The sequence below is a fragment of the Cydia strobilella genome, chromosome 27 (assembly GCF_947568885.1).
Source record: "Cydia strobilella chromosome 27, ilCydStro3.1, whole genome shotgun sequence".
NCBI classification, from domain to species: domain Eukaryota; kingdom Metazoa; phylum Arthropoda; class Insecta; order Lepidoptera; family Tortricidae; genus Cydia; species Cydia strobilella.
In genome coordinates, this window is record NC_086067.1 from 7,986,645 (window position 1) to 8,013,140 (window position 26,496).

General features: G+C 35.0%; 1 protein-coding gene across 6 annotated transcripts in view; it reads left to right on the forward strand.

The window, feature by feature from the left end:
* Nucleotides 1-358: 358 nt before the first annotated feature.
* Nucleotides 359-26,496, forward strand: part of LOC134753606 (protein bric-a-brac 2-like) — a 39,208-nt gene continuing 13,070 nt past the window's right edge. Inside the window, exons 1-9 of one of the 6 annotated variants that reach the window (XM_063689536.1) lie at nt 420-563; nt 10,057-10,346; nt 10,875-11,047; nt 11,739-11,848; nt 12,650-12,775; nt 13,626-13,780; nt 15,496-15,541; nt 17,151-17,733; nt 18,577-23,617. In XM_063689536.1, coding sequence (XP_063545606.1) covers nt 10,275-10,346; nt 10,875-11,047; nt 11,739-11,848; nt 12,650-12,775; nt 13,626-13,780; nt 15,496-15,541; nt 17,151-17,733; nt 18,577-18,868 — 1,557 coding nt within the window. In that variant the 5' untranslated portion in view covers nt 420-563; nt 10,057-10,274 and the 3' untranslated portion in view covers nt 18,869-23,617. Of the gene's footprint in view, nt 564-659; nt 892-939; nt 1,208-10,056; nt 10,347-10,874; nt 11,052-11,738; nt 11,849-11,964; nt 12,071-12,649; nt 12,776-13,625; nt 13,781-15,495; nt 15,542-17,150; nt 17,734-18,576; nt 23,618-24,762; nt 26,047-26,496 lie in introns of those variants that run through there. The other 5 variants (XM_063689537.1, XM_063689538.1, XM_063689542.1 and 2 more) reach the window with 5 other exon arrangements.

The window sequence follows — 26,496 nt, forward strand, 5'->3', positions numbered from 1 at the left end:
GTTAAATAACAAACGAAACCGGCAACGCCCTCTAAACGAGAGTAGGCCAAAGGTAGTAGCGACATCTGATCGAGAATCAAATTTTCGTGATTTTCGAGGCACGTTTTTTCCTTAGACTGTATCCATCTATTACGGAGTTATATCTATCTTTGGTATATTAAAGCCTTGATCATTCATCCGTATACAATACAACATCAAAAATCCCGCCATAATAAATTCACGTGACGTTTAAAAATGTTGCCATATAAACGTCGCGTGCTAAAATCGAATAATCGATTTCAGTGAAATTAAAGTTTCTGAGGTAAATATCTATTTCATTCGCTGTTTTAGTTATCTGTAACGTGATAAAGAAAAATATAATAATTAATGTATATGTAATATTTATTGATAATTTGTCAATAAAAAGGCAATAATGTCGCTCAAGTATAGAGTAAAGTGCACGCCAGCAACAAATTACAAATGGCGGCCGCGTGACGGATGAGGTCGATGGAAGAATGCACTTGCAATGTTTTAATTAGTGTAAAATTGCAGTGTTTATGCACACTACACTAGCCAGGATTATGGTAAGTCTTTAATGTTATTAATCGATAATTATAATTATGTAATGCATTTTTGTTTTTGTTACAAGCTTCTCAAGTCGTCTCTTTCGTTTGTTATGATTCCTTGCTGTCATTATTTACAATTGGGGACATATATCTGTCTTTGTCTCTCGCGGTTTCCCCGCAATAGGTTTTCATTTTTACGGCCCCGCGCGACTGAGACGGAAAAGCGGGTCCGATGGAAAAATATGAACAATTTCGTGCTCTTAAAAATTATTGATTTTTCATCGTTAAAAAACATCAGAGTGGCTAATTGCATACGTGATGCGAGGTGGCGCGGACGGCGGCCGCTGTGAGTATTGCACCCATTTCAGTTGTTTTCCCTACAAGGTTGTGAAAAATCACATTTTTCAGTGTAATACCACCATTTTAGTACCTATTGCGTTGCTTGCTACCTATTTGTAAATCTGATGTTAGGTTCGTTTAAATATTGATTTTTGAAGGCCCGCGGAGTGAGTCAGGCCGAATGTTTATAACATTACTTGGGGCCTGCTATATACTATTTTGGGAACGGCCAAATGTTCCAATGCTCATGTTTGAGCCATCATTAGGTTCCCGTCCGCTGTAAAAGCTAAAACTCTTGTGATTCCTTTATCTCGCATAACCAGGTAAGTGCATAATTTTAATTTTTCCGTGCTCCATTTTGAGTGATGTATTTTTTTATCGGTCGAATAACCAAACCTAATGTTTACTGCCTTGAGGAACGTGGTGTGATAAGATATAGCTCCTTGAGATTTTGAGGTCTTATGCAGTCGTTTTATAAAGTTATACGCCGGTGTTATAACATTATATTATGTTGTGACTTTTAGATAGGTACTTACTTACTTATTGTAATCTTATTGGAATTAAATGTTGAATGCCTACCTTTAATTTTTTTTAAAGCTAAATAAATATTAATTTAGTGCTATATAAATTTCTTTGAATAAAATTATCCTTTTGAAAAATTCTCGCCTTTATTTAGAGATCGCGGATGGTAACTTGAGCGTTATCATGAATCGTGATTCACATACCGGAGTCAAAACGTTATATCTTGATTTCGCAACAGAAGACCCAAATAACTTACGTTTCCTGGAACTGGGGTCGTAAATAAACATGAGCAACATACAAGTGAACTGAATTTGAAATGTTCCACCTTACTGAAAATGTGCTAGTACGCGCTGGTTTGACCTTTCGCAGGTACTAAAACGGAATCTTAACCTTCTGTGTGTCAATCATTTATGTTTATTTATTTAGGACCTTATACTTATTCAGTAAATCTTTATATACTTACGAAATGTTTACTCGTTAACGATTTATTAGGTATAACATTTATAAATAACTATATAATAGGTTTAATAGGTTAACCGTTAAACAAATCGAAGATGCGTTACTTAGTTTGATGTTTTTATTACCTAATAACTACGTTTTATGAATCTATACAAAACTTTTTTAATACGAGAAAATACGGGGAGTAAGGAAAATAAGGTAATTTGATTTGTTCCGTGTCCTTCAGAATTTTTGGAAAATGTAAAATAAGCATAGGTACTTAATTAAATAATACCACAAAAAAAATTAAATACTAAAAGGATTAGATAAGAATAAAGGAACAGAAAGGGAAGATAAGAAAAAATACTGACCAAGTGAATAAAATCTAAACATCATGTCGCGTTCAGGCTGTTAAAAAAATCTCCAGAAAGTCGAGAAAAGACAAACAATTGAAATTACTTTACTATTTGTCAATTAGGGGCTTATTTGATATGATTAGACTTGTCATTTTTAGTATTATTCATTTTGACTCGTATGATGCATGCATTTGAAACACCACCTGGTGCTGATAATTAAATATGATCCCCTTCATATCTCTTAAGAGTCCCCGGCAAGCTCGGCCGAATTTCACCTTCCCGTACAAACGAATTTCGTTCTCATTTTAAAACTACGTTTGCACATACAATGACATTAAGTATATATCTAGGTGTGTAATAAGTTTATATAGCTCAAGTATATAAAACAAACTAAATAGAGCAAAAACTAATTTTGTATGAAAAACTTTAATTCTCTGTATTTTTTAACTATTGTATCTGAACCTACATAAACTTATTGCAGACCTAGATATACTTTATCCTATTGTAAGTACAAAGATTCAGAGCAATCTAGCTAGTCGTTTTAAAATGAGAGCGTGTAACTACGTTTGTATGGAGAACCGAGCTTGCCGGGGACTCTTAAGTACCTACCTTTATTTAAGCTCATTAAACTTCAACACCGAGATAGCACAAACATAACGTAAGATGTTGATCTTATGATCACATTTTAAGTGTCCCAAGTTCAGTTTTAATCTACGATTTGTCCATATATACCGACCGAAGTTTCGGGTTTCGGTATAAAAATCATATTTCGGCAGAAGGTTCGATTTCGGCCACAAAACTTTAGAATCTTTCGGCCTCGTCGAAACTGTATTGTCGGTTGTCGGTAGTGTCTAACCGAAGGTTCGGTTGCGGCAGCTTTCGACATAAAATCATGTTTTGACAAAAAATCTTTGGTCGGACATTACTATTAATCTGAAGAAGTTCTCATTGCAATATGGATTAATATAATCAAAACCATTATTGCTATTTATGAGACTACATTATCATTTCTATCGAGCACTTGTACAATTCGTCCCCAGCGGTAAAGACATAAAAACTCAAATAGAGCCCAAATTGAACATAGTTCATCGTGTTCGCTAAGGTAGAGACCTTTTATAAAATGCATTGTGTATTTTAGCAAATGTCCCGAATAATATAAATAGCGTGGTGATTATTTAGGTCCGTTTGTAGGTCACTAGTGACTAGTCTGCCCATTGGAAAACGAACTGAGATTTTGAAGCCAATTTATTATCTAGTAGTTTGATTGATGATATTTTATTTGTCACTAGCGACCCGCCCTGGCTCCGCAAGGATAGTTCAACTAATTTACACAAAACCTTTACAAATTATACATATAAACCTCCCTCTTGAATCGCTCTATCTATTAAAAAAATCCGCATCAAAATCCGTTGCGTAGTTTTAAATATAAAAGCATACATAGGGACAGACATACCGACAGCGGAAAGCGACTTTGTTTTATACTATGTAGTGATATGTTTAAGATTAAAATCTTTTTTACCGCATCTGTTTCTAGAGTTAAGCTAAGATACATTAAATCACATTTACAAACGGGTCTATCGCGAATTTATTTTGTTACCTTTATTTACCGACGTTTCGACACAGGTTTCACTGGTCGTGCACTGGTTAGGCTAAGATAACTCTGCAACGATTTTGACAGCACAGACTTTGAAAGGGTTATTTATACATCATAATTTTCATAAAAGTTTGACGTTAAAAATAACACTTGCATAGTCTGGACTATAAAAATCGCTGCAGACTTATCTTGGTCTAACTATATTTTTTCGATTTAATAGACGGAAACATTGATCTTTACTTTTAAATAATTATGACTTCCGTCTTTCTAACATTAAACTGATTAAACATGATCTTCCTTCCTTGTCGGCCTTTTTATGTACCTACTGAATTGTACTGACTTCGACATAAGCATAACAAAACTTCCATGAAAAATTAAAATAATTTTATGACCCCAGGGCGTGATAAAAAAAAACCGAAGGACTAATTACATAATGAATTTCAATGCCAATTTATGTTGTTATTGAGCCTTCCATCCAGTTAAATCATATATTTTCAAGATCGCTTGCCAAAAGTTGCGTAGACGCCTACCTAATAGTTGCAGATGTTATTGTCTCTTGTTTGTTTGTTAAATTATGTATTTCGTCCATTACATTTGCTTAACATTAAGCTGACTATTGTTTAGTCGTCTAGTATCACACGTGACATCATTTGACTGTGTGTTCGTAATAATTACTAGTTTTGTAAGCAATGAGTAAAACATTTTAATCTTCACAGCTGATAGATTCCTATCTTATAGTTTTTAGCCAGGTAGAATTTATATGGCCCATATCGTACATAACATACCATGAGCAGCATTTTTATGATTTTTACTTATATTATAACCAGTGGATCAATAAGTTAAAGACCTCGGGAACGCATTGAAAAGAAAAACAATCGAAAAATTAAAATTTGGACCTGCGGGCTTAGCACGGTAGCGTTTCTATCGCCTGTCGCCATGCCTATCACGTTCTAACAAGTATGTAAGTGCGAAAGTGACAGGCGTAGTGACAGGTGATAAAAATGCAACCATGCTGACACCGCTGCTCACAAAATTTCGCGAGAATCAGCTGAAAAATGCTACTCGAGACTCCCGAGAGGAGACCATCCAGATAATACGAAAGTATGTTTGTCCAAGCTTAAGCGGGAACCTTCACTTCCGCTCGGTCAAAACATTTATTTTGACTTTAGGTTAAAATTACGTACATAAATCGTAACATCTCTATACAGGCATACTGAATGTTTAATTACGATAACGTGTTAATAAAATAAAACTTTTACTGCTAAAGTACATTTCAAATCGTAATTATTTAGGTCTACTGATAGTAAGGGACACGCAATTTACTGCGTTTTGTCAAATCGGCAGTTCGGCAGAAATTTGGCCTCGTTCGATTCAGCTCAAATACCTTAGAAAATACGTAATTGCTGGCAATACTTTAATTGCTTTAATTTATTGAAAAGGTTGTTATTGAATATTTTTATTTGCTGTTTTGCCGCAGTCTATGTATAAAATATGCAAGTGCACAAAATTTAAAAAATAAGTCTTTTTACAAAAGATATCGCTATTTATTTTTAAGAAGGATGTGTGCATATGTTTGTACTTCACTTCAAGATCTCAGACTTTGTCAAAAGCGTACCTATTAACCTATGTCAGTTCTGTTTTACTGGTATACATAATTCAGACTTCGGATATGTCACCCATTTTCTCATCTTTCAATCTATAAAGATGAGTAATAGGGGTTACAAACAAAACCTAAGGTTATAGATTTTTATATTAAAAGCAAAATGTAAAATTTCACCGCTTCCAGCAAGAAAGGTGTTCCGAAAGGCAAGCAAGTTCGAGTCTTGCTCGAATTTAAGCGGTGAATTATACCATCTTTTTTTTTATAAAAAAGAATTAGTATCGCACGTAGACGTATCTGCTTTATAAAAATTAAGTTAATAGATGAAGCCAAGCTTATTCCGTTTCTCGATATTAATCGTAATCAAAAAAACCTAGCCAAACTTTTTTTTAAATAAAAATATCAATTTTTGAGTTACTACACTTTCCTATAGATACATCTTTGATTTTTTATGTCTACGCTGCAAGTCTGCGAGTACTGCGACCCTTCAAAAAACGAACTCAAAAGTTAAGGGTGTACAGACGCGGTAGGGGGGTCCGGCCGTCGACCCTAGGGGCGCGCCCGAAATAGACCGCGCGGGGGTCTGACGCTATATCCGTACACGGCGAGGAACAGACAACGTTCAAGCTATAATCGGGATTTCATTTCTTGTTGAACTTATTAAAATTATAAGGTCTGTGTCTGTACATAGGTACATCTTAATACCAGACTTCCAAAATATGATGACGATTTATGCTCGAAGTTGAAAACTAATTGAAGGGTAATTTTTATCGGTATGAGTATGAGTATGTTTTAGTTTCATGAAGAACTTATGATGCTGTGAAATCTTTTAACAATTTTAATAATTTTAAATAAGTTCTTTTAATTGTAAATATTTTTTAATATGACGATGTACAATTACTACAAATAAAATATATTCTATTCTATCCACTTGTCTGTGTATGTTAAGGATCCGTACAAGACTTTGTTAACGGAGAAGCACTTATGTTATCTTTTTTGCATTTTTTGCAAGCGATTTATTCTGCTCTATACACCACAATCACAACCGAGCTTTGAAGCTACGATTTTTGACTACCACACAAATAAATTTAAATTTTAGTTTAGTTTATAATAATAGTTTTATTAATCGGTTGCCTCCTCGGCTCTTGCTTGGACAGAGTCGTACGTTAATTCAACTAAGTTTTTCAACATTTATTTACAGTTTTTTTCTTAAATCAAAGTTTTCTTTCTCTTTTTCAGTTTAAATCGGATTTTTTTCGTAGGATAAATCGTCTATACCTTTAGTTATTCTCTCCCTTAGATCACTTTTAAGCTTCTTTTAAGCGTAAAATAATAAGGATTAGGTACACACATAATTATATGCAAAAAGTTTTCGTAAACATGAGGAATCGTAACTTTTAAAATAATTAAACTTTAGACATTTAAATCTGATTTGACTGGTCGGCGGCATTATGTAATTTTACCCACCTATAATCGTGAGTGACATAAATATTGATGTTATACCTACCATGCAGTGCAAACTTGCAAAGTAGGTATTTGCTACAATCAGATACCTAGTGCAGAATTTTACGATCCCACTCAATTGATTCATACTGACCTATCAGGCATATTATGAACGCCCTTAGGTCCGCATTTTATTTTGTTGGCGATTTTTTTTGTCGAATTACGAAAAAAAAATTGATGGAAAGTGTTCTCTATTCTGTACTTACAACTACAATATAAGCGTTGTTTCATCGTAAATACCTTCCTCTGGAAGCTTTTTCGTAACAGGACACGGACAAACGGAAAATTACATATTTTTCGGGATAACTATATTAATTTCGAATTTATCCCGAAATGAGGAACTATTCAAACCAGCCAAATTTTATCCAACTACTAAAAAAAACGGCCGCTTATCGACTTTATGACGACAGGATAAAGCGTCCGTCTCTTTCTATTGAGCGGTTATAAAAAGTGACGTGTGCTCCACCATGACGTTATCACGTCAATAACCGTGTCGATATGCCCAAAGATAATGAAGCTTTCTGAAAACAAATAGTACAGTCGTAAAAATATGGATACACACATCATACTCATAAATATGTCCCATAGCTAGCTATAGCTATGTCTGTTAGCGAATTAAGAACTATGGGACATGAAATAAAACGATGAAAACGGATTATATCGCGTATATTGAATTTATAATACATCCCGACGTTTCGAACCCTTTACAGCGTTCGTGGTCAACGGGTGACTGAGGAAAAATTACAAAGTGCAAAAATACCCACATACTAAAATAATGAATGTTTCATGAGTAACTATCGCGGTAACCGAAGACAATATTAACTATGGGACATATTTTTGAGTAAGTTATACGCACCAATATTTTTACACTTGAATGTACATGCACAGGATAATAAATGATTAGAATGAGTTAGAAAATGAAATTGCTGTTGCTTCTATATGTTTTCAAAGATTCAAAACAAAACAGTTAATCGATATTGTCTTTTCACTGCTAAATTACTAATCCAACTCTGATTAAACTTTGCTTGTATAAACTTAAGCCCTGTGTCGAATTGTCGATCTCCAGACAATTCGATACAGGCTGCTTAGTTTTGGAAACCTACTCCCTTGCGGAAGAAAGGGGAAGCGCCACAGACAGGCAAAGCTGCAGGCACAGCTAGTATCCTTTAAAGTTTAAAGGTGTTTGAAGTTTAAACAAAAATAGCAGTCAAAAACTCGTCTTTTGAGTATACAGGGTCAAAAATATGTGCATTCCCGTTGCCAGGGAGATTTTGGGATTATACGTAGTAACTTTTACTATGGGACCAACCAAGAAAACGCGAAAAAAAAATTTATCCTCCCATAGAAAATGGACCAGCCAAAATGTATGAAACAGCCAAATTTTTTTTCGCGATTTCGGGTTGGTCCCATAGTAAAAGTTTCTCAGTATAATCCCAAAATCTCCCTGGCAACGGCAATGCACATATTTTTTGGCCACCCTGTTTAAAATGTCGTCATTTATCAAAAATTATAAACATTAATCACCAGAATATTAAAATTGTTGGTTTATACGCTTTCTACAATAAGGACCTACGTAATTATGTTACATTTTCCGTAGAAAAACGAAGACACTCGTGGGGTCAACGCTCCGACGTAGGGTCACAGTGCCTATCGATTTTCCAGCTTTTTGTTTGTAACTTTTACCTCCCTCTCTTTCGCTCACGAAAATTGTATTTATGGCTTCATGCTTCGTTTTTTCTTTGGTTTATTTTAACAGATTCTGCGATGTTTTATTTGTTAACGTCGACGCGCTTTCGTTTAATCCTGGTTTATATTATTGATATTGTATTAGATTATTGGCATAGTACATTATGATACAAGTGCGAAAAATAGGAAATTCGCAACGAGTGGCGATAAATTTAAACACGACACGACCGAAGGGAGTGTTTTAAATCGACACGAGTTGCGAATTACCTATTCGCACATGTATCGTAGAACGTTTTGCAGTACATATGGCCCTTTAAATTTTCGACCTAGTCACGTAAGGTACTAATTATCGCAGTAGTGCGGTAAACTTACTGTTATGATTTTTTTATTCGGCGCTCGAAAAATTATTCATGATCACGATGACGATCATTATCTTTTTTACCTGTCAGTTCGACTGGGGCAATATATTATAAGATTATAACAGGTGACATATGACCGCATATGACAAATAGTGTTAAAATTGAATCCGTTACTGCATGCGCCGTAATCTCTTTGGTATTCTCGTTATGTAAAAAAAACTGTTATAAAAATGTATAATGAAAAAACAGCTCTAACAGGAATCATCATCATCACACACATTAGACTCAAACTTATCCCGAGTCAAAAAAAAATCGATTAATCCGATTATTTTTTCATTATTTCGATCCAACTAGCAACATTATAGCAAGTTTTTTTTTTACAATGGTTGACACTTGACCCTCTTGACAGTTGACATCAATCAAATCGAGTTGTTGTTTGTTTTGGATAGGTATACATTCTTAATTTTAATATTTTTTAATGTTTTGATTTTATCAGTTAACAGTTGTCCCAAAAATGTAACATATAAAAACACGCTTTTATTACTTGTATCTTATGCCCCAATAGGAATATTGGACTCGTCAAAACGAGTCACATGAGCCTGAGTTGAGCCCACACTCAAAAGTTCCACTAACACCTTCTGACTCCATCAACAGATCATCTTGATTGGGCCAAATTATTGTTTTGTTATATATTAGGTATATGTAATTGCGAAGTTTCATATGTATACGACTATTAGAAATAGATTAAAACTGATTTGCAATATTTTCCATTGTTATTTTATTATAATTTAATTACTTTTTAGGGTTCCGTACCCAAAGGGTAAAAACGGGACCCTATTACTAAGACTCCGCTGTCCGTCTGTCTGTCTGTCACCAGGCTGTATCTCATGAACCGTGATAGCTAGACAGTTGAAATTTTTACAGATGATGTATCTCTGTTGCCACTATAACAACAAATACTAAAACGTACGGAACCCTCGGTGCGCGAGTCCGACTCGCACTTGGCCGATTTTTTTATATCTTCAACTTCTACGTGGTGAATATAAAAATTATAATTTGCTAACCTAAACTTCTGGCACATTGTATGTTTTAACTTTTTATTTTTCTTCCACAGGTATATAAGTAAGAAGCAAGTGGCAGTATTCAAACAATTTTTCTAGTCTAAAAAGTTTCTACGAAAAAAAGTGAAAAGTATTAAAATTGTACTTAATTATATTTATATATTTTACAAAAATCTGTGATACACAATTTTGGACCGTGCAATGTTTACAAGTGCTTGCCAAAGAGAATGGTGTTAGTTTTTAGTTTATGATTGTCCGTGGAGTTTCGTAGATGGAACAGAAGATGGCGCTGCCGCCGCAACAGTTCTGCGTCAGGTGGAACTCCTACCACACCAACTTACAGGTAAACCTCGTTTGACAAAATATTCCTCTTGGCATACACTAATACACTGGTGCTTTTGAGAACTTAACCGATCTTTCCCTCTCCATCCCAATTCACAAACACCGATCATATAACAAATCATTCACCGTATATTTTGCTAAGTTTTGGAACGCGCTACCACCTCCTTTGAGACAGTGTGAAACAGTGGCATCGCTAAAATATAAACTAAAAAAACTATCGCTCTCAGACGAAGAACCCACTGACAGGTAGGAAGATGTGTGCGGTCATAATATCTGTACTACTTTTATCTGATGTAACCTTGATTCCTTTCTTTTTTGTAAAATAAAGTGTTTACTTACTTACTTAATCCCAAGAATTGGCGCAGGAGCTATTTTTAATGACATCAAGTATAGTCCTTCAATTTGTAGCTGGCCCCGAACCACAGATTATATCCCGAACGGCTTATCCTTTATTATTTAGCAGTGGCGCTAGTGTGTACAGTGATGGGCTCTTAACTCTAAGGCTAATACTGACCATCTTTACCAACAGGCGGTATTCCCCCGACTGCTGCTCACCGAGCAATTCGCCGACGTCACCCTCGCGTGCGAGTCCCGACAGCTGCGATGCCACAAGCTAGTTCTCTCCGCCTGCTCCGCTTACCTAGAGAGGCTCCTACTGAACAACCCCTGCAAGCACCCCATAGTGCTCATGAGGGATATGAGGTGAGTCGCAGCTGACCAATCAAAAAGTTGAAGTATACATTGCAATTGAAGGGTACACGGAAAGAACATGTCTAGTCACTTTATTCGGAAAATTAGATTTTCATTTCAAAATGTAGAGCTCTTATTGAACTATTAGTTATACATTTTGACATGGTTCCAAATTTTAAAACCGCGATTACTTAAAATGTTACTAAAGTGACTAGACATGTTCTTTCCGTGTACCCTTCAGATTTCAGTTGAATTATTGATAAATGTACATCTCATTTACATGTCAAACAAAAATACAAAATATTCAAAGATAAGATAAACATTAAATTATAAAGTAACATAATATTAAATTGCACATATTATCTTTATTTACAGGGTTTGATTGTAGTGTTAGGATCAATGATCTTTTTTCAGAAATTCGTTTACACTGTAGCACGCAAGGTCAATAAGGAGTGCTTTTTTATAATAAAAGGGTTTTATCATATTTGATGATTGCACCCCCATTGAGGCATTACTATCCTGTTGTTTTATGTGTTCAGGAACTCAGTTATACAAATGGATCCCCGCAACGCTGAGAGCCTTCAATTATGGTTAAGTTAAGAACCATCTTGGCCTCCAACACGACTGCTCGACCCTGTCCCCACCCCTTCCCTCCCCAATTGTGTTCTCCCAACACAATTCTTATTGAGATTATTGGTTCAAGGTTCAGCGAAATGCAAGCGTTGGTGGACTTCATGTATAAGGGAGAGGTGAATGTGACCCAAGAAGAGCTGCCGAGTCTTCTGAAGAGTGCAGAGGCGCTACAGATCCGGGGTGAGTCTCAAATGCAAGCGTTGGTTGAATTCATCTATAAAGGAGAGGTAAATGTGACCCAAGAAGAGCTGCCGAGCCTTCTGAAGAGTGCAGAGGCGCTGCAGATCCGGGGTGAGTCTCAAATGCAAGCATTGGTGGACTTCATGTATAAGGGAGAGGTAAATGTGACCCAAGAAGAGCTGCCGAGCCTTCTAAAAAGTGCAGAGGCGCTGCTGATTCAGAGTGAGTCTGCATCCACACCGCAGTAAACTTTTGGTGAGCAACAATGTGCAATACGATAACTTAGGTGAGTTAACTAGCCTACTTACTTACCTAGTTGTATATATTCCCATACGCCGGGACATGTCCCCGTTTGAAACTTGGTGTCCCCATGTCATATAACATGTCCCAGGATATTTTTAAGGAACCTGTTATGTATTCTTCATATTTTCTTGTGTCCCATATTTCCATGTTTTTCATTTTTTTTTCATGGAAATATGGGACACTTGGCAACACTGGCGCACGTGTGCGGCAGTCTGTATTAAGGTAGGATCATACCGTTTTGACGGTTCGGTGCGATAGTGTGGAAGCCCACGCCAGTACTACCTATTCCTAGAACTGCTCCAAGGTCGCGGTGCGGTGCGATGGTGTGTTACGGCCTTTACACCCCTCCTGACAAATAAAAAAAAAGCAATTGTCCCGGTCGACGTCCCTACAGTTATGGCAATGCAATATGACAATGTGTGATAGAAAAATCAATCGAAGCTTAAAAAATTGAACTGTTTTTATTTTCAATTATTATAAAAAGGTTTCCTTTTCCAGGCTTATGTTCGAGCGATAGCAGTGGATTAGCGTCCGAGCTGAACAAGCCAGAAAGAGACAGCAAAGACTACACTGTCGCTACTGAGGCCCTAGTCGCGCACGCGCAACGCGAAGCTACAACCAACGGTATGTATGTTAGAGCGAGAGGTAACAAGCCAGAAAGAGACAGCAAAGACTACACTGTCGCCACTGAGGCCCTAGTCGCGCACGCGCAACGCGAAGCTACAACCAACGGTATGTATGTTAGAGCGAGAGGGAACAAGCCAGAAAGAGACAGCAAAGACTACACTGTCGCCACTGAGGCCCTAGTCGCGCACGCGCAACGCGAAGCTACAACCAACGGTATGTATGTTAGAGCGAGAGGGAACAAGCCAGAAAGAGACAGCAAAGACTATACCGTCGCTACTGAGGCTCTAGTTGCGCACGCGCAACGCAAAGCTACTACCAATGGTGAGGTTTTTCAATTTTTAGGGTTCCGTACCCAAAGGGTAAAAACGGAACCCTATTATTAAGACTCCACTGTCCGTCTGTCTGTCACCAGGCTGTATCTCGTGAACCGTGATAGCTAGACAGTTGAAATTTTCACAGATGATGTATTTCTGTTGCCGCTATAACAACAAATACTAAAAACAAAATAAAATAAATATTTAAGTGGGCGTTCAAAGTAATTTTTTTATTAAAATATAGACACAGTAGAAAATATTACTAACTTGAAACTAATTGAAAAACTTGACAGTTAATTTACGAAATTTCTAAAGTGAATAAATAAAATACGTCCATCTTTGCCCATAATGTCAACATTGCCCACCAACACTATGACACATTATGAATACAGCTTAATTTAATGTAGTGAATAAATTATTTATAATCAATGGGCAAACTAGCAACTAGCATATGCCCTGGGAAGCGATTCTATGGACACCAGCAATTCCAAGGGTGTCACATGCGTGTAACTAACAATAAATTTTGCCCGCAGGTCCCCCCGCCCCTCCACAACCACAAACCCCCACCAACGGCCCGGTACTCACCAAGAAACGCAAGCAAGATGAGACAGAAGTCAAAGAGGAAACGGTCGAAGAGGACGGTCTTTACTACGGCGAGTTGGATCACGAGAACATGGAGTATAATGAGGTTGGTTTCTTAATTTATCGATAGCTGGCGCTAGATTTAGTTTGGTGTTTCTTACCCGCCACGCTAGACGGCGTTGGAAGAAACGCAAGCAAGATGAGGCAGAAGTCAAAGAGGAAACAGTTAAAGGCACAAAGGGGACGGCGGAGGGGAATATAATGAGGCTTTATAAGGCGTAAGGGCGTCAGAAATTGAACCCTATCACATTGAAACAAAGTTCAAAATCCTTTGAGCCCCAAAAACTTGAACTGACGCGCGCCGCCGCGCGGCTTCAGCGCATTATCAACCTTCGTGCATTCATTATAAGGTTCACGATGACGCGCCGCACTCGATGGGCGTGGCGTTGAAAAGTTTAATTAAGGTGTAGTTTCTGCACTAACCGTTAGATGGCGTTACAACATGAGTAATTCCTAAACCGCTCAAACATCAAACCAAAGTTATATGTAAACTCCGTATCATCATCATCTTCCTCGCGTTGTCCCGGCATTTTGCCATGGCTCATGGGAGCCTAGGGTCCGCTTGGCAACTAATCCCAAGAATAGGCGTAGGCACTAGTTTTCACGAAAGCGACTGCCATCTGACCTTCCAACCCAGAGGGGAAACTAGGCCGTGTTGGGATTAGTCCGGTTTCCTCACGATGTTTTCCTTCAATGAAAAGAGACTGGTAAATATCAAATGATATTTCGTACATAAGTTCCGAAAAACTCATTGGTACGAGCCAGGGTTTGAACCTGCGACCTTCGGATTGCAAGTCGCACGCTCTTACCGCTAGGCCACCAGCGCTTCCGTAAACTCCGTATAAGATAAGTAAAGTCTAAGTAAAAAACGTGCCTCGGAAAATCAAGAAAAATCTATGCTCGAATAAATGGCGCCACACCTTTGGCCTATACTCGGATAGATGGCGACACCGACACATATTTAACAATTTTAACACATATCAGTGAAATAACATGGTTCAGTTATATGGCGTTCTAAACTCGCAAAGGCAAAACTCAAAAGCACTAGAGGACGCCTTGGCCGTTGTGGTGTATGATTGGGTAGGGTATTTTATATAGACTTATAGGTAAAAATCGAAGCAGTTAAGGCGGTTCCCTGAGCCAGAAGGCGAAAAATCTCCTTATATGATCATATTTTTCTTAAGAGACGTTGATATTCGTAGACGTGGAAAAAATATATGTAGTTCTTGACTATATTATCTTTAATTTGTAAGCTTCCGATACACGAATTATGACACTTCGCTCGATACAATTAATTCCCAAAGTAACTTCTAACTAGGACTTTTAATCCAACTTTACTCGGTTATTTATTATGAATAGTAATTTTACCGCTATCGAATTTCGATATTGTATGGCAACGTTTTTAAAATAAATGAAAATTATTTAACATTTTGTATAAAACATAAGATTATTTTTATAAATGGGCTGTTTTTATTTTTTATTTTGATGTAAATTAATTTTTCTTTACATTTAGATACAATTTTGCTGGTTTGAAGACCTCCGTGTATGTAATTTTACGTTGTGTTACCAAAATACCATTTCGTAACTCGTAACACGTTTTCGTAACTCAGATTTTGTAGGACGTATGCTAAAATTATCTACTGAATAGGGAACTATCTATCCACCAAATTTTATGGAAAACTGGCAAAAAAAAACAACAAAAAAAAAAACAGCCCAAAAATTTTAATAAAATAATATAACTCAAAAACCTTTCCTTTTCAGGACGAGGAATCAGGCAAACCCGGCAGCAGTCTAGGACAACCATCAGGTAAGCTTACACAGTTTAAATTAAATTACTACAAAATCAATTTTAAGATCACAGCACAAAAAACTATGCTTCTTCTACTATGCGACGAAAAATATACTATGAAATGCTCATAAAGGGAGAGGATTGTATAATTCGTCATTGGTTCAAAAAGTTACGTAACTTGTCTTTGCCCATATTACTGGTGGGCAAAGTTACCTTTATGGGCAAAGATGAACGTATTTATTTACTTTAGCAATTTTTCCAATTAACTGTGTCAATTAATTATGTAGTTGTTCTTAAATACAAGTACATTTCAACCTTATTTTGAGACATTTTTTTGTGCTCTGATCACTATCATTGTTGAAATACAATTGTTAACGCAAAACAAATAATTATTGTTAAAAAAACTTACATTATGAATGTTTCTTTCCATTTCTTTTATTTTTAAACCAATGTTTATTTGCAATGTGACTCTGTCACTTGCTTAAAAAACCTTTTTTATTTATTTTTTAAACTCGCGCGTGTATAATGTCCGTAAAGTGTGTGAAGGCTCATTGTGAATGGACATTGATAAAAAAAGAATGTCTGTAAGGTAGGCCAGTTTTATTATTACTTGTAGAGAAAATAGTGATTGGTATTTAGTAGTAACGAACCATGAATGTGTTTTAATGGTTTAAGTTTAAATTTCTGACAGGGCTATCTTACAGACATGTCAGTCTTTGTGAAAGACATTCATGGTTCGGTGTGAACAAGCTTTTATTGTGTATTTGATGTATTTAAAGTAACAAAAAAATGTGACGTTTTCAAGCAAAAGGTACCACATTGTCGCTTGTCGATAAGGTTGATTTCGAATTGAAGCTATATGGAAATAGCGCCTTATTAACAACCGACAATAAGTACCCTTTTGGTTGAAAATGGCACAAATGTTACATAAAAACTTTTTATTTAAATTAGTGGTCATGTGCAAAATAAAACTTGCGTTTCAAAATAAAAGCTTGTTTGAATAAAACAGTAAAATTTGAGTGTATTCTAGCTTCTCGAAAATACCAAAGAAGGACTTTCGAATTGCTGTAGTTTATTTTATTACAGCTACTGACAACGCAACCCAACATTAAATAATAAATTTAACTTTGTTTTTAGCTTATTTACTACAAACTCAAGTATAGTTTTTAAGCATTATTAGATAATTTATTTGCATAGTCGGTGGACGTGTGACCGTTGCAGACTTATGGCGAGACTTTCAAATTTCAAATAGTGAAGCTTTTTGTGCAGAAACATGTCTTGACTTTGACACTACTGGTTTAGATCGAATACATTTTGTAATTTAATAAAAAAACATATACAGCTATTACTTTGGTATTTCATCGAATTTAAACTATCGTGAGTCATATTAACTTAACTAACTTAACAACACCACGCGAAACATGTCGCACGAGTGACTAAAAATACGTGAGTGAAACCGCTAAGTTAGTTACTTTGGTATTTGTTGGTTAAATTCAAGATGTAATTGTTCGGTTTGTAAGAAGATACATTTTAATTTAAAATTTAACGTCTTTATGAAAGTTCTCGCCGCAGGTCTGTGAGGGCTCTCTTCAAACTGTATCAACATTCACACTGCAATCTATTTTAGGTCGCCAAAACTACCTCCGCGTAAAACCTGAGAGCGAGCTATTCTTCCAAACAAAGCTCCAAAATCTAGCCAAAGCCAATTCCGAATACATCAACAGACTCTCCAAAATGAACGCCACAGAAATACGCCAGGAATTTACTAAATACGGCTTCCAAGAGGAGCCTAAAGACAAAACTGAAAACGATTACTACAAGTCCTGGTTGGAACAGAACGGGGAATTAGAAGTGTCTCTCCTCAAATGCGGTCAGAAAAAGCCGAAGCCTGATTACAAAAATCAAAAATCTGAAGTAGAATTGATTCCCAAGCCGAAGGAAGCTAAAGATTTCCCTAAAATTCTTGAAAAACAGATCCGCAGAAGAGGGCGGCCTCCGATTTTTAAAGATAGGAACGTCGATATAGGGGAGACCGTATTGAAGTCTGATTTGGATCAATTTTTGGAAGGGAAAGAAGTAAGTTCGTCTGGGTTGTCGCGAAAGGATTTGGAAAGGGTGATGATGGGCAAGTTTAATCCGAATCGGCGGTATTCGAATGAGGCCATGTGGGCTGCGCTTATGGATGTCAAGAAAGGAGGGAGTATTTATAGGTGAGTTAATTTTGCGTGCAAGTATAAATATGTGTATTACTTTGGCCAGTTCCCTTGAGTTCTGGGGATCTGAATTTGACAGCCAAAAAACCTTGAGATTTTAAATTAAGAAATGAATTTTGATCGTGATTGCGGACGCGATACAGCGCCGTGGGTGTCAACATTAAACGATAAAATTGTTTGTACTAATCGCGAAATATTATTGTGTGAATTAAACTATAGAAGGTGTGTTTGCAGTCTCTTGAACATTTTAAAATCGTTGATGTCCTGTTGTCTTAAGACAATTTAGACCTCGATCTTCTATAAAATATTTTAAGAGAAAAAATTGAAAAATTATATATAAATAAATAAATATTATAGGGACATTCTTACACAAATCGACTAAGTCCCACGGTAAGCCCAATAAGGCTTGTGTTATGGGTACTCAGACAACGAAATATGGGTCATTTTCTATGAAAAGGGACCTTATTGTCGATGGTGCTTACGCCGCACAGCGTCGCGTGGCTTTGTATTCATAGCGGAGCATCGTTTATAATGGCGTAAGCGCCATCGACAATAAGGTCCCTTTTTATAGAAAATACCACATATATAATATACAAATACTTAAATACATAGAAAACACCCATGACTCAGGAGCAAATATCTGTGTCATCACACAAATAAATGCCCTTACCGGGATTCGAACCCAGGACCATCGGCTTCATAAGCAGGGTTACAACTCACTAGGCCAGAGCGGCCGTCGGTATATATGGGGATTTAATGTTTTTTTTATGTAAAAAAGCTAATAGTGTAAAACCGAAAATGGTTAAATACCTATAACTATCAAATTTTTCTTAATTTCAGAGCCGCCCAAACCCACAAAGTCCCCCGCAAATCCCTCCGCAACTGGATGAAGCGATGCCACATCAAATCCTCCTTCCCCATGCCACAGCAACTCAAGCAGTTCGTAGAAAATAGCAAGAAGCAGAAAGAAGAGAAATTCGAGTTCCCACTAGAAAAATTCGAGGCAAAAAGTGGGGAAGATTATGAGGAGACAGATTTTGGAAAGCATTTTTTGAGCTTTCCAGGAGTCTCTAGTGATGATGATAGGGAGAAGAAAGATGATTCTGCTATTGATATGACGGTGCATGAGTAGGATAGCTATAGTCAGTCAAAATATTGCTAGATTGGATTAACTTTACAACGGTGAATACGGAGATATTATTTCTGCGCTACTCGTAAGTCGAAGAAACCTGCTAAAATACTAAATAGGTTTTTTTATTCATGGCAGTTTTTGCACTAATGAATTAAAAATATCCTGTTTATTCACTTGTTTGATGCGTCACTAGCAATTTTTGCATTGTTAAAAGTCATGGGCAAAGTTACCATTTACATAAATTATAGGTAACTTTGCCCACTAACATTTTTACTTAATAGACGCTAAGTTGTGCTGATGATGCTATCTAACGCTGTGGGGTTATATGCAAGAGCATATATTTTTGAAAGTTTGCACTAGTAATTATTGCCCATAAGCGGTCACAAATTGGGCATGGTTGGATAAGGTCTGAAAAATCAGACAATTTCTATAAAAACTGCATGGCAATTTTAGAAGAATTGGATTAATATATAAACTGAGGTATACGACCTTTTAAAAAAATACTGCCAAAGAATAAGCAAAGATTTCATTATATTATTTTAAATAAATAAAAATTATATTCTAATTCCTAATTCCAAAGAAAAAATACCCCGCAATAAAAACCCAAAGAGTTACTTTTACCCAATTCTGCCAGTGAAGTTTCCTTTAAAGGGTAACTTTTGGAAAGAATCTGAGGCATATTTTATTTATTTTAATTTTAATATAACATTAAGCGCGCAATTTTATCAAATTAAAACTGTTTTTATTTGTTAAAATTGTGATTAGAAATAATTAATTATAAATTTATATTTAAATTTAATGAAATTGGCCTTTGAGAAAAACTTAAAAGAGTGCTTGTTCGGACAACGTCCACTAACAATGAAAAGACTTAAAATGAAATTAGAATAGAGTTAAGGGACAGCCCTGGGACTGGTTTTAGGGTTGTCAAAAATATCTGAACACTTAGGAAGAAAAGCCTTTTAAGGCATTTTTGCTGAATAGGGATAGAGACAAGTAAAAAAACGTTGCCTTATTAGTTTTGGCTATATTGGAGTAAATAATCATTATATTTGAGTCGAATTGAAAATTTGTTAAATAAATGTGATTTGAGCATAGTTTTGCCCACCCACAGCCTTTTTATTTACTCTCGTTGTTAACCAAATGGGGATTATTAACACCAAAACCTTGAGGAATTTTGACTTTTAAGATTGTAATCTTTACTCGATATTACGACTTAAATAAAATATTTTTTGTAACCCTAAAATCATAAATGAGTGTTTCAAAATTACGAACGGCTTAATACTATTACAATAAATTGTAATTTATTTGTGTTTTAATAAATAATGTACTTAATATTATTATTTCCATTGTGGCTTGAACATTAGTTTTTAAACGAATACTTTTCGGTAGAATACTTGTTTCTTTTACGCACAATATACACGGAATCGGAAAAGAAAAAAATGAAAAACGAATTAATCTGAGAAAAGTCATTTTAGTCTAATTCTCGATTATATTGTTTTGACAAACTATTCGACTAAAAAAAGTTGGAAGAAGTGGAATGTATTCTATATTTGTTGTATTGTTATGGTCGTGTGTTGTACGTAAAAGAATGTTAATACTTCGTTCAAACGTACTATGGCCAAATAAAATCACTACACAAAACTATCATGTGCTTCAGAGTCTACAGACTTCCATCTAAGCCATATTATCGTTTGAAAAATCCCAGTCAAACATAATATTAATAAGAAATGTTAAAATATAAAGCAAATTTTCATCTTAACATTTTTTTTACTAGTGATTTTAGTGGCTTTGGTGCAATTTTATGTTCCTAATTTCCAGATAGTTATATTGAATATAATGCCTTAGTTTTGTCACTGAATAATTTGTTTTATATGGACACTTTTATATTTGCAATGATGTTGTTAAACTAGCCTTGGAACCAGGATAGAGAATTTAAATAATTTTTTGAAAATATATTAATTACTAGTATTACACCTAACAGCTCCAATTATGTTTGAGATCTTGTCTTTATATTACAATGGATTTATAAAACAATATGTGTATTCACCGACTTCCCTGTGTATATGTAATTCTATATTTCTTACTATCTTTTCTTACATCCTTCAGTTGACCTTATAATCTTTTATACAGATATCCTTAAAATTGTGGGTGAATTGGGCCATACACATTTTATAGTATGCTTAATTCGTTCGCGTCTTTCCTGTAGACATCGTAAGCTTAAGGGAATCTAAAGCTAATTTTTATGCTGCACTCTTTACAGCCTGGATACATTTGTTCAGTACCAGAGTCGTTAACTTTTAAATCACGTTTATAATCGGGTGTGTTGCAAATATAAAATTGCCCAAATCCATGAAGTGCCTACTAGTGTATAACTAAATATACATAATATATAGTATGTAAGTCATGTAAGTGCTACTGTAGATATACATATATACTATTATTGTATACTGAACTTAATAGTAATAAAAATAATCGTTTTGTCTTTAAAGTTGAATTATTTGTTGCTGGTTAAAAAATAAGGCCTAAAAAATTGATATCACGACTGAACTCTAAATGGGGGTGATCTATAAATATTATTCGTTTTCCACTTCCGATATTGGATTTTTACGAGAGAGACAGACAGTGAAAAAATAAATAAATATGCCAGTAAAAGATAGATTAAACTTTAATATCACCGACTGGGCAAAGTCGCAAGAAGTTTACAAACGTCTTACGTAGTGCAACATTGCCCAGTGCAGTATGTATGTACACAATACACATTGTACACATACTTTGTACAATCAATACATGCATCCCATCCCATACCGTACTGGTTGCATATAGTGCAATCTATAGTCTGTCAAGCCATTTCCGTTAGTAGAAAAAAGCGACTAATTTAAAAAATGTAGGCACGAAGGGTCTTTTTTCTACTGACAACGTTATTTGACAGGCTATTGTAAGACTCGTATTTTATTGGGTACTGCAATTTAAGAAGACACATTTTTCTGGCAACACATTATTCATCTTTAAAGACTAATCGATTCCCTTTTAGATTATTATATTATGACATGAATTAAATGAAAATAAACAAAACCTTCATATAATAATGTCATCATTAATCTAATGTTTTGTCATCGTATTAAATGTTGTAAGCAGTATTAATTTCATTTTGTAAATGTTGCTGCTTGTTCGGCCGAGTGCAAAAATATGTATACACTTATTAAATGTATTAAAATGTATCACTTATATATTTTATTTATTTATTTATTGATGCAAAAAAATTACACAGCATTACAGCGAAATAATACACTGTGAAATTTAAAACAGACAGTATCAGTATCACTTGCCTTAACCCTTAAATGCGTGATTTAAAAAATTACTACTACTACTTGGCGTTTGGTTTAAAGGTGCGTTCAGACACTTAAGCTTTTTTCTGTTGAATCTGTGAGCTGTCCATTGCGTTGTATACATTTAGCAACAATATGCATTTAAGGGTTATAAAGTCGAAAAGCGTCGACTCAGCCAATGCGTTTTTTTTGGCTCTTATTGAAGCTCCTCGTTAGAAAACGAAACATGTCGAGCAATATTCGTCATAAAAACGTCATTGACTATCTTAAAAAAATGTCTAAGTCCCACTGAAGTTTTGTTACTAAAATATGTATGAGCGTTTACAAGTAACTTAATAACAAAAGTGTACTGTATACATATTTTTGTTCTTGTTTGTCAAATTTTTGACATTGCGTACATTTTCCATGTATGATTGAGTTGTCGTTATGTTTTTGCTTAGTTGAGATTGTACTTAAACGGTGATTCGGACAGGGATTTGGAAGATTTGGGCGTTAAATACCCCACACGTGTATGTGCAATGCAAAGTTTGGGTGCAATATGCAATATTCGCAACAAGGCGGGAGTCATTTTGATGACGTCATTCCGCTGAAGAAGATGGCCGGCGCCGCTGTCTCCCGGCAGTTTGGAGATCCGATACCATGCCCAACAACATACTAAAAGTTGGTGGCGGTTTCCGGATCTGAACTATCTCTTCGGCACTTTCCCATAAGGCATAGTACTAAAGGGCTGTCAAATCTATAATATGCCGTTGATAATCGTTTATGACTTTCTCTCATTTTGACATTTTTGTGTTTGTTAAAAAGAGAACAATCAAGGGAAGTTTGCGAAATTTTATAAAGTTGCCTTTTATAAGTTTACCTTTAGGCATTATTATGTTACGAGCAACTTCCACAATTATGACCGTTTCACCGAATTCTCTATCTTATTATTGTTTTAATAAAGCGAGTGTTTAGATTATAGTGACATATTGTTATAAAAAAATGATTTTCTGATATTTATGTTTATTAAAAAGATGCGTCAATCTCATGTGTCGTTTCGTTATCTCTGTATTTAATGAAAAAACAATATGTCCGCCCGTTGAATTTATTTATATTAATAAATACATACAAATTGGATAAGGCAGTCTGTTTTCAGTAAAGCTGTATTAAGTTTAACAAAAAAGATTTTGAAAAAAAAAATATGGCGAAAATAACAGAAAGAAGTTCATTAAAAATTTAATGTTTTGAATAACAAGTACTAGTATAGTAACATTGCCATAAGATTTAATTCCGTTTTGTTTTGGTTTACTATAAATGGACTGCTTTATTCAATTTGCATGTGTAATATTCGTATTATTATATACATACTATCTATTATATGGAAATGATTGTACCAGTTTTGCTATATTACGGGAGTTATGAAATAAACTTATATAAAATGAAACTGCATTTTATTGGTAAATTTTAACTATTTTCATTTGATAAAAACATTACAGTTAGATGTTTTCTTAATTAATTTAATAAAATAAAGATAGATTGTAAAATAAAAATAATTTTACGACTACATTTCTTTTCTTTTTATACATTTAAATAATTTAGTTAATGATTTATTTACTTATCTACGTAGGTAATTATACTAATTAGATGAAAAACTAATATTTACAGGGGAAAATCAAATTATTTACTGTTGATTTTTTTTTTTTTTTTTTTTTTAAATAGTTGTACAGCATAACAGTATGAAATATACAAAGTCACTGCAAAACTACAAACAAATTAAAAACAAAAACAGGTAAACTAATAATATTATTATACAATAAGCACATTCAAACTGTTGAAGGACGCTCATCCATCTTCTCACAGAACCTCAACAATTCCTCTCGCACTTCGCTCCACCTGCCAGCAAATAAATCACACTCGGGCGCTGATGCTAAGAGCGCATTCAGGAGGGGTAAAGGGCGAACAAGTGGGGATTTTCTGCGAGACACGGTTCGCGATATCGGGCCTACAAGTAGACCACGGTCCCGATGACGTTCTATAGATATAACTATTCATTTATTTATTTTTCCTTCCCATTTTAGTGGTAGTATATATAGTTGTCTATAATATAAATATAGTACATATAGGTACCTAGAAATCTCGTGTTTAAATTTGAATACCGACATTCGACTGTAAACTATATTTTTTTTTACAAAAAGAGAAGAAACAAAATATATTTAAATTTGGTGAGGTTTCTATTTTTCCATGAAGGTAAATAAATAAATAGTCAATAAAAATTATTTCTTGCCATACCTTAACAAAAAATATACATTTTATGAAAAAAAGCTGGAAATACAAAAAAAACTTATCCACAACTATAACTTAAATCTATGATGAGGCAAAGGTATCTCAGCATGTGCAGCGCCAGAGGGCTCTGCGCTGATTTCCAGACAGGTCCCGGGAGAAATTAGGTAATATTAGTTAAACATTTAATGTAAATTTGGTGCTACTTTTCCTCGCCCCCGCCCTGTAGGAAGCCAGGAAAAGCCGCCCATTTCTTTCAGCTCTCTCCCAAACTAAACACTAATGGGCACTTTTCCTGGCTTTTTGCAGGTGTACGGACCTCCACGGAAATCGTGACGCGGCACTTCATAGACATGGACCACGGGATACCTCTCAATATTCACGCCAGACCCCGGATAGTCGGACGGAGACCTAATGCTATAGTCAACATTGAAACGGACGTTTTTCAAGAGAAAAGCTACAAACAGTACTCATCCCAGCACCTTCGAGACGCGCTGATAGCTGTGAAGAAAGGATATAGTGTATACGCTGCTTCTAACAAATACGGGGTACCAAGGAAGACTTTAAGGAATTGGATGGAAAAGTATGATATAAAGAGTCAGTTTTCTAAAGGCAGACGCGGCGCCAGGTCCACGCAGATATTAGATCCGCTCGATTTAATGACGGAGACTCGCTCAGAAAGGTTTGACGAGGCATTGTAAGCTCCATTTCTTTTGGTAACTTAAACACTATTTATTTCACAGGCTTTTATCCAAAAAAAACCAAATATTCACACTGAATTTAATAAAATATTTAAAAGTAATGCAAAACCCTCACAATCCGAATACTTGAGTATGGTTACGGTTTCACAACGGTCACAATAAATGAAAAGTGACATTTAAAACTCGTGTGTGGGCAAAGTTGCCATTCGAATTTGTACCGTAAAAAATGTACCAGATTTTTCCAACACTAAATTTAATTGATTTTGAAAAGAACAAAGTTTAGTCTAAGTAGTCACGAGCTGCAAGATTAAGGTTATTTTAAGAGTATTGCAGCGAACTTTGTTAAGAAATATATATCGATGTAAGTACTTAAATAATCTTGCCAAAAATAGATATATTATTGTAAGGTACTTAATCCAAGTCCTACTTATTTCAAATGGATGTAAAAATTGGTAGACATAAGTTTATGACGAATGCATGTACTTAGCTCCGTAATTTCGTGAACGGTACTTAATGTCGAATCACACTTCAATACGGACTAATACTATAAAGAAAGGAAAGAATTTCCGTATAAATTGTCTATGTGACTATTAATATAAGCATAATTAGTCATTCAAGCAGCTCATTTAACATAAAACATGTTTTTATTTTATTTCAAAGGTATTATGCCGGGCAAAGACTTCTACTAAATATGTATTTACAGGGACAAAGTATATAACATAGTAGCCAAAGTTAATTATTACAATGTAACCTAAGATTCTATATGTATAGATATATTGATATAATTATAAGTCGATGTAAGGTAATTATTATTTCTGAAAATAGGCATCTATGTATTTTATTTATACTCATCAAAAATAGTAACACACATAAATTTCTCCACAATTAACATGAACTCGAGAAATTCGTAAAATGTTTTTAAATCTTGATTTTTAACGAAGTACCTAAATACTGACTAAATACTAATAAAGAGGTTTCATTTAAATTGAAAGTAACTATTTTTTATTATTAGATTATTACCGTATAGAATGAATTACTATTAGTTATATTTACATTTTTGTTATTAAAACTGAGTCTTTGCAATAGTTATTTACGAGTACGAATTACCTATTCGCACGTATATCTTACAACGTTTTACAGTAGATATGGCTCTTTAAATGCTTATTATAGCACAGGGTGTCGTACTCTAAAATTTTATATAAATATTCTTATGGCAAAGTTAAACAAAAACGGGCAAAGTTGAAGTAACTTACAAGATTTCAATACAGTACCAGTAGATGGCGTTAACGTCAAAGTCAATCTTGTGCTAAGAAAATGGATTATAGATTTAGGTATCTCTTTA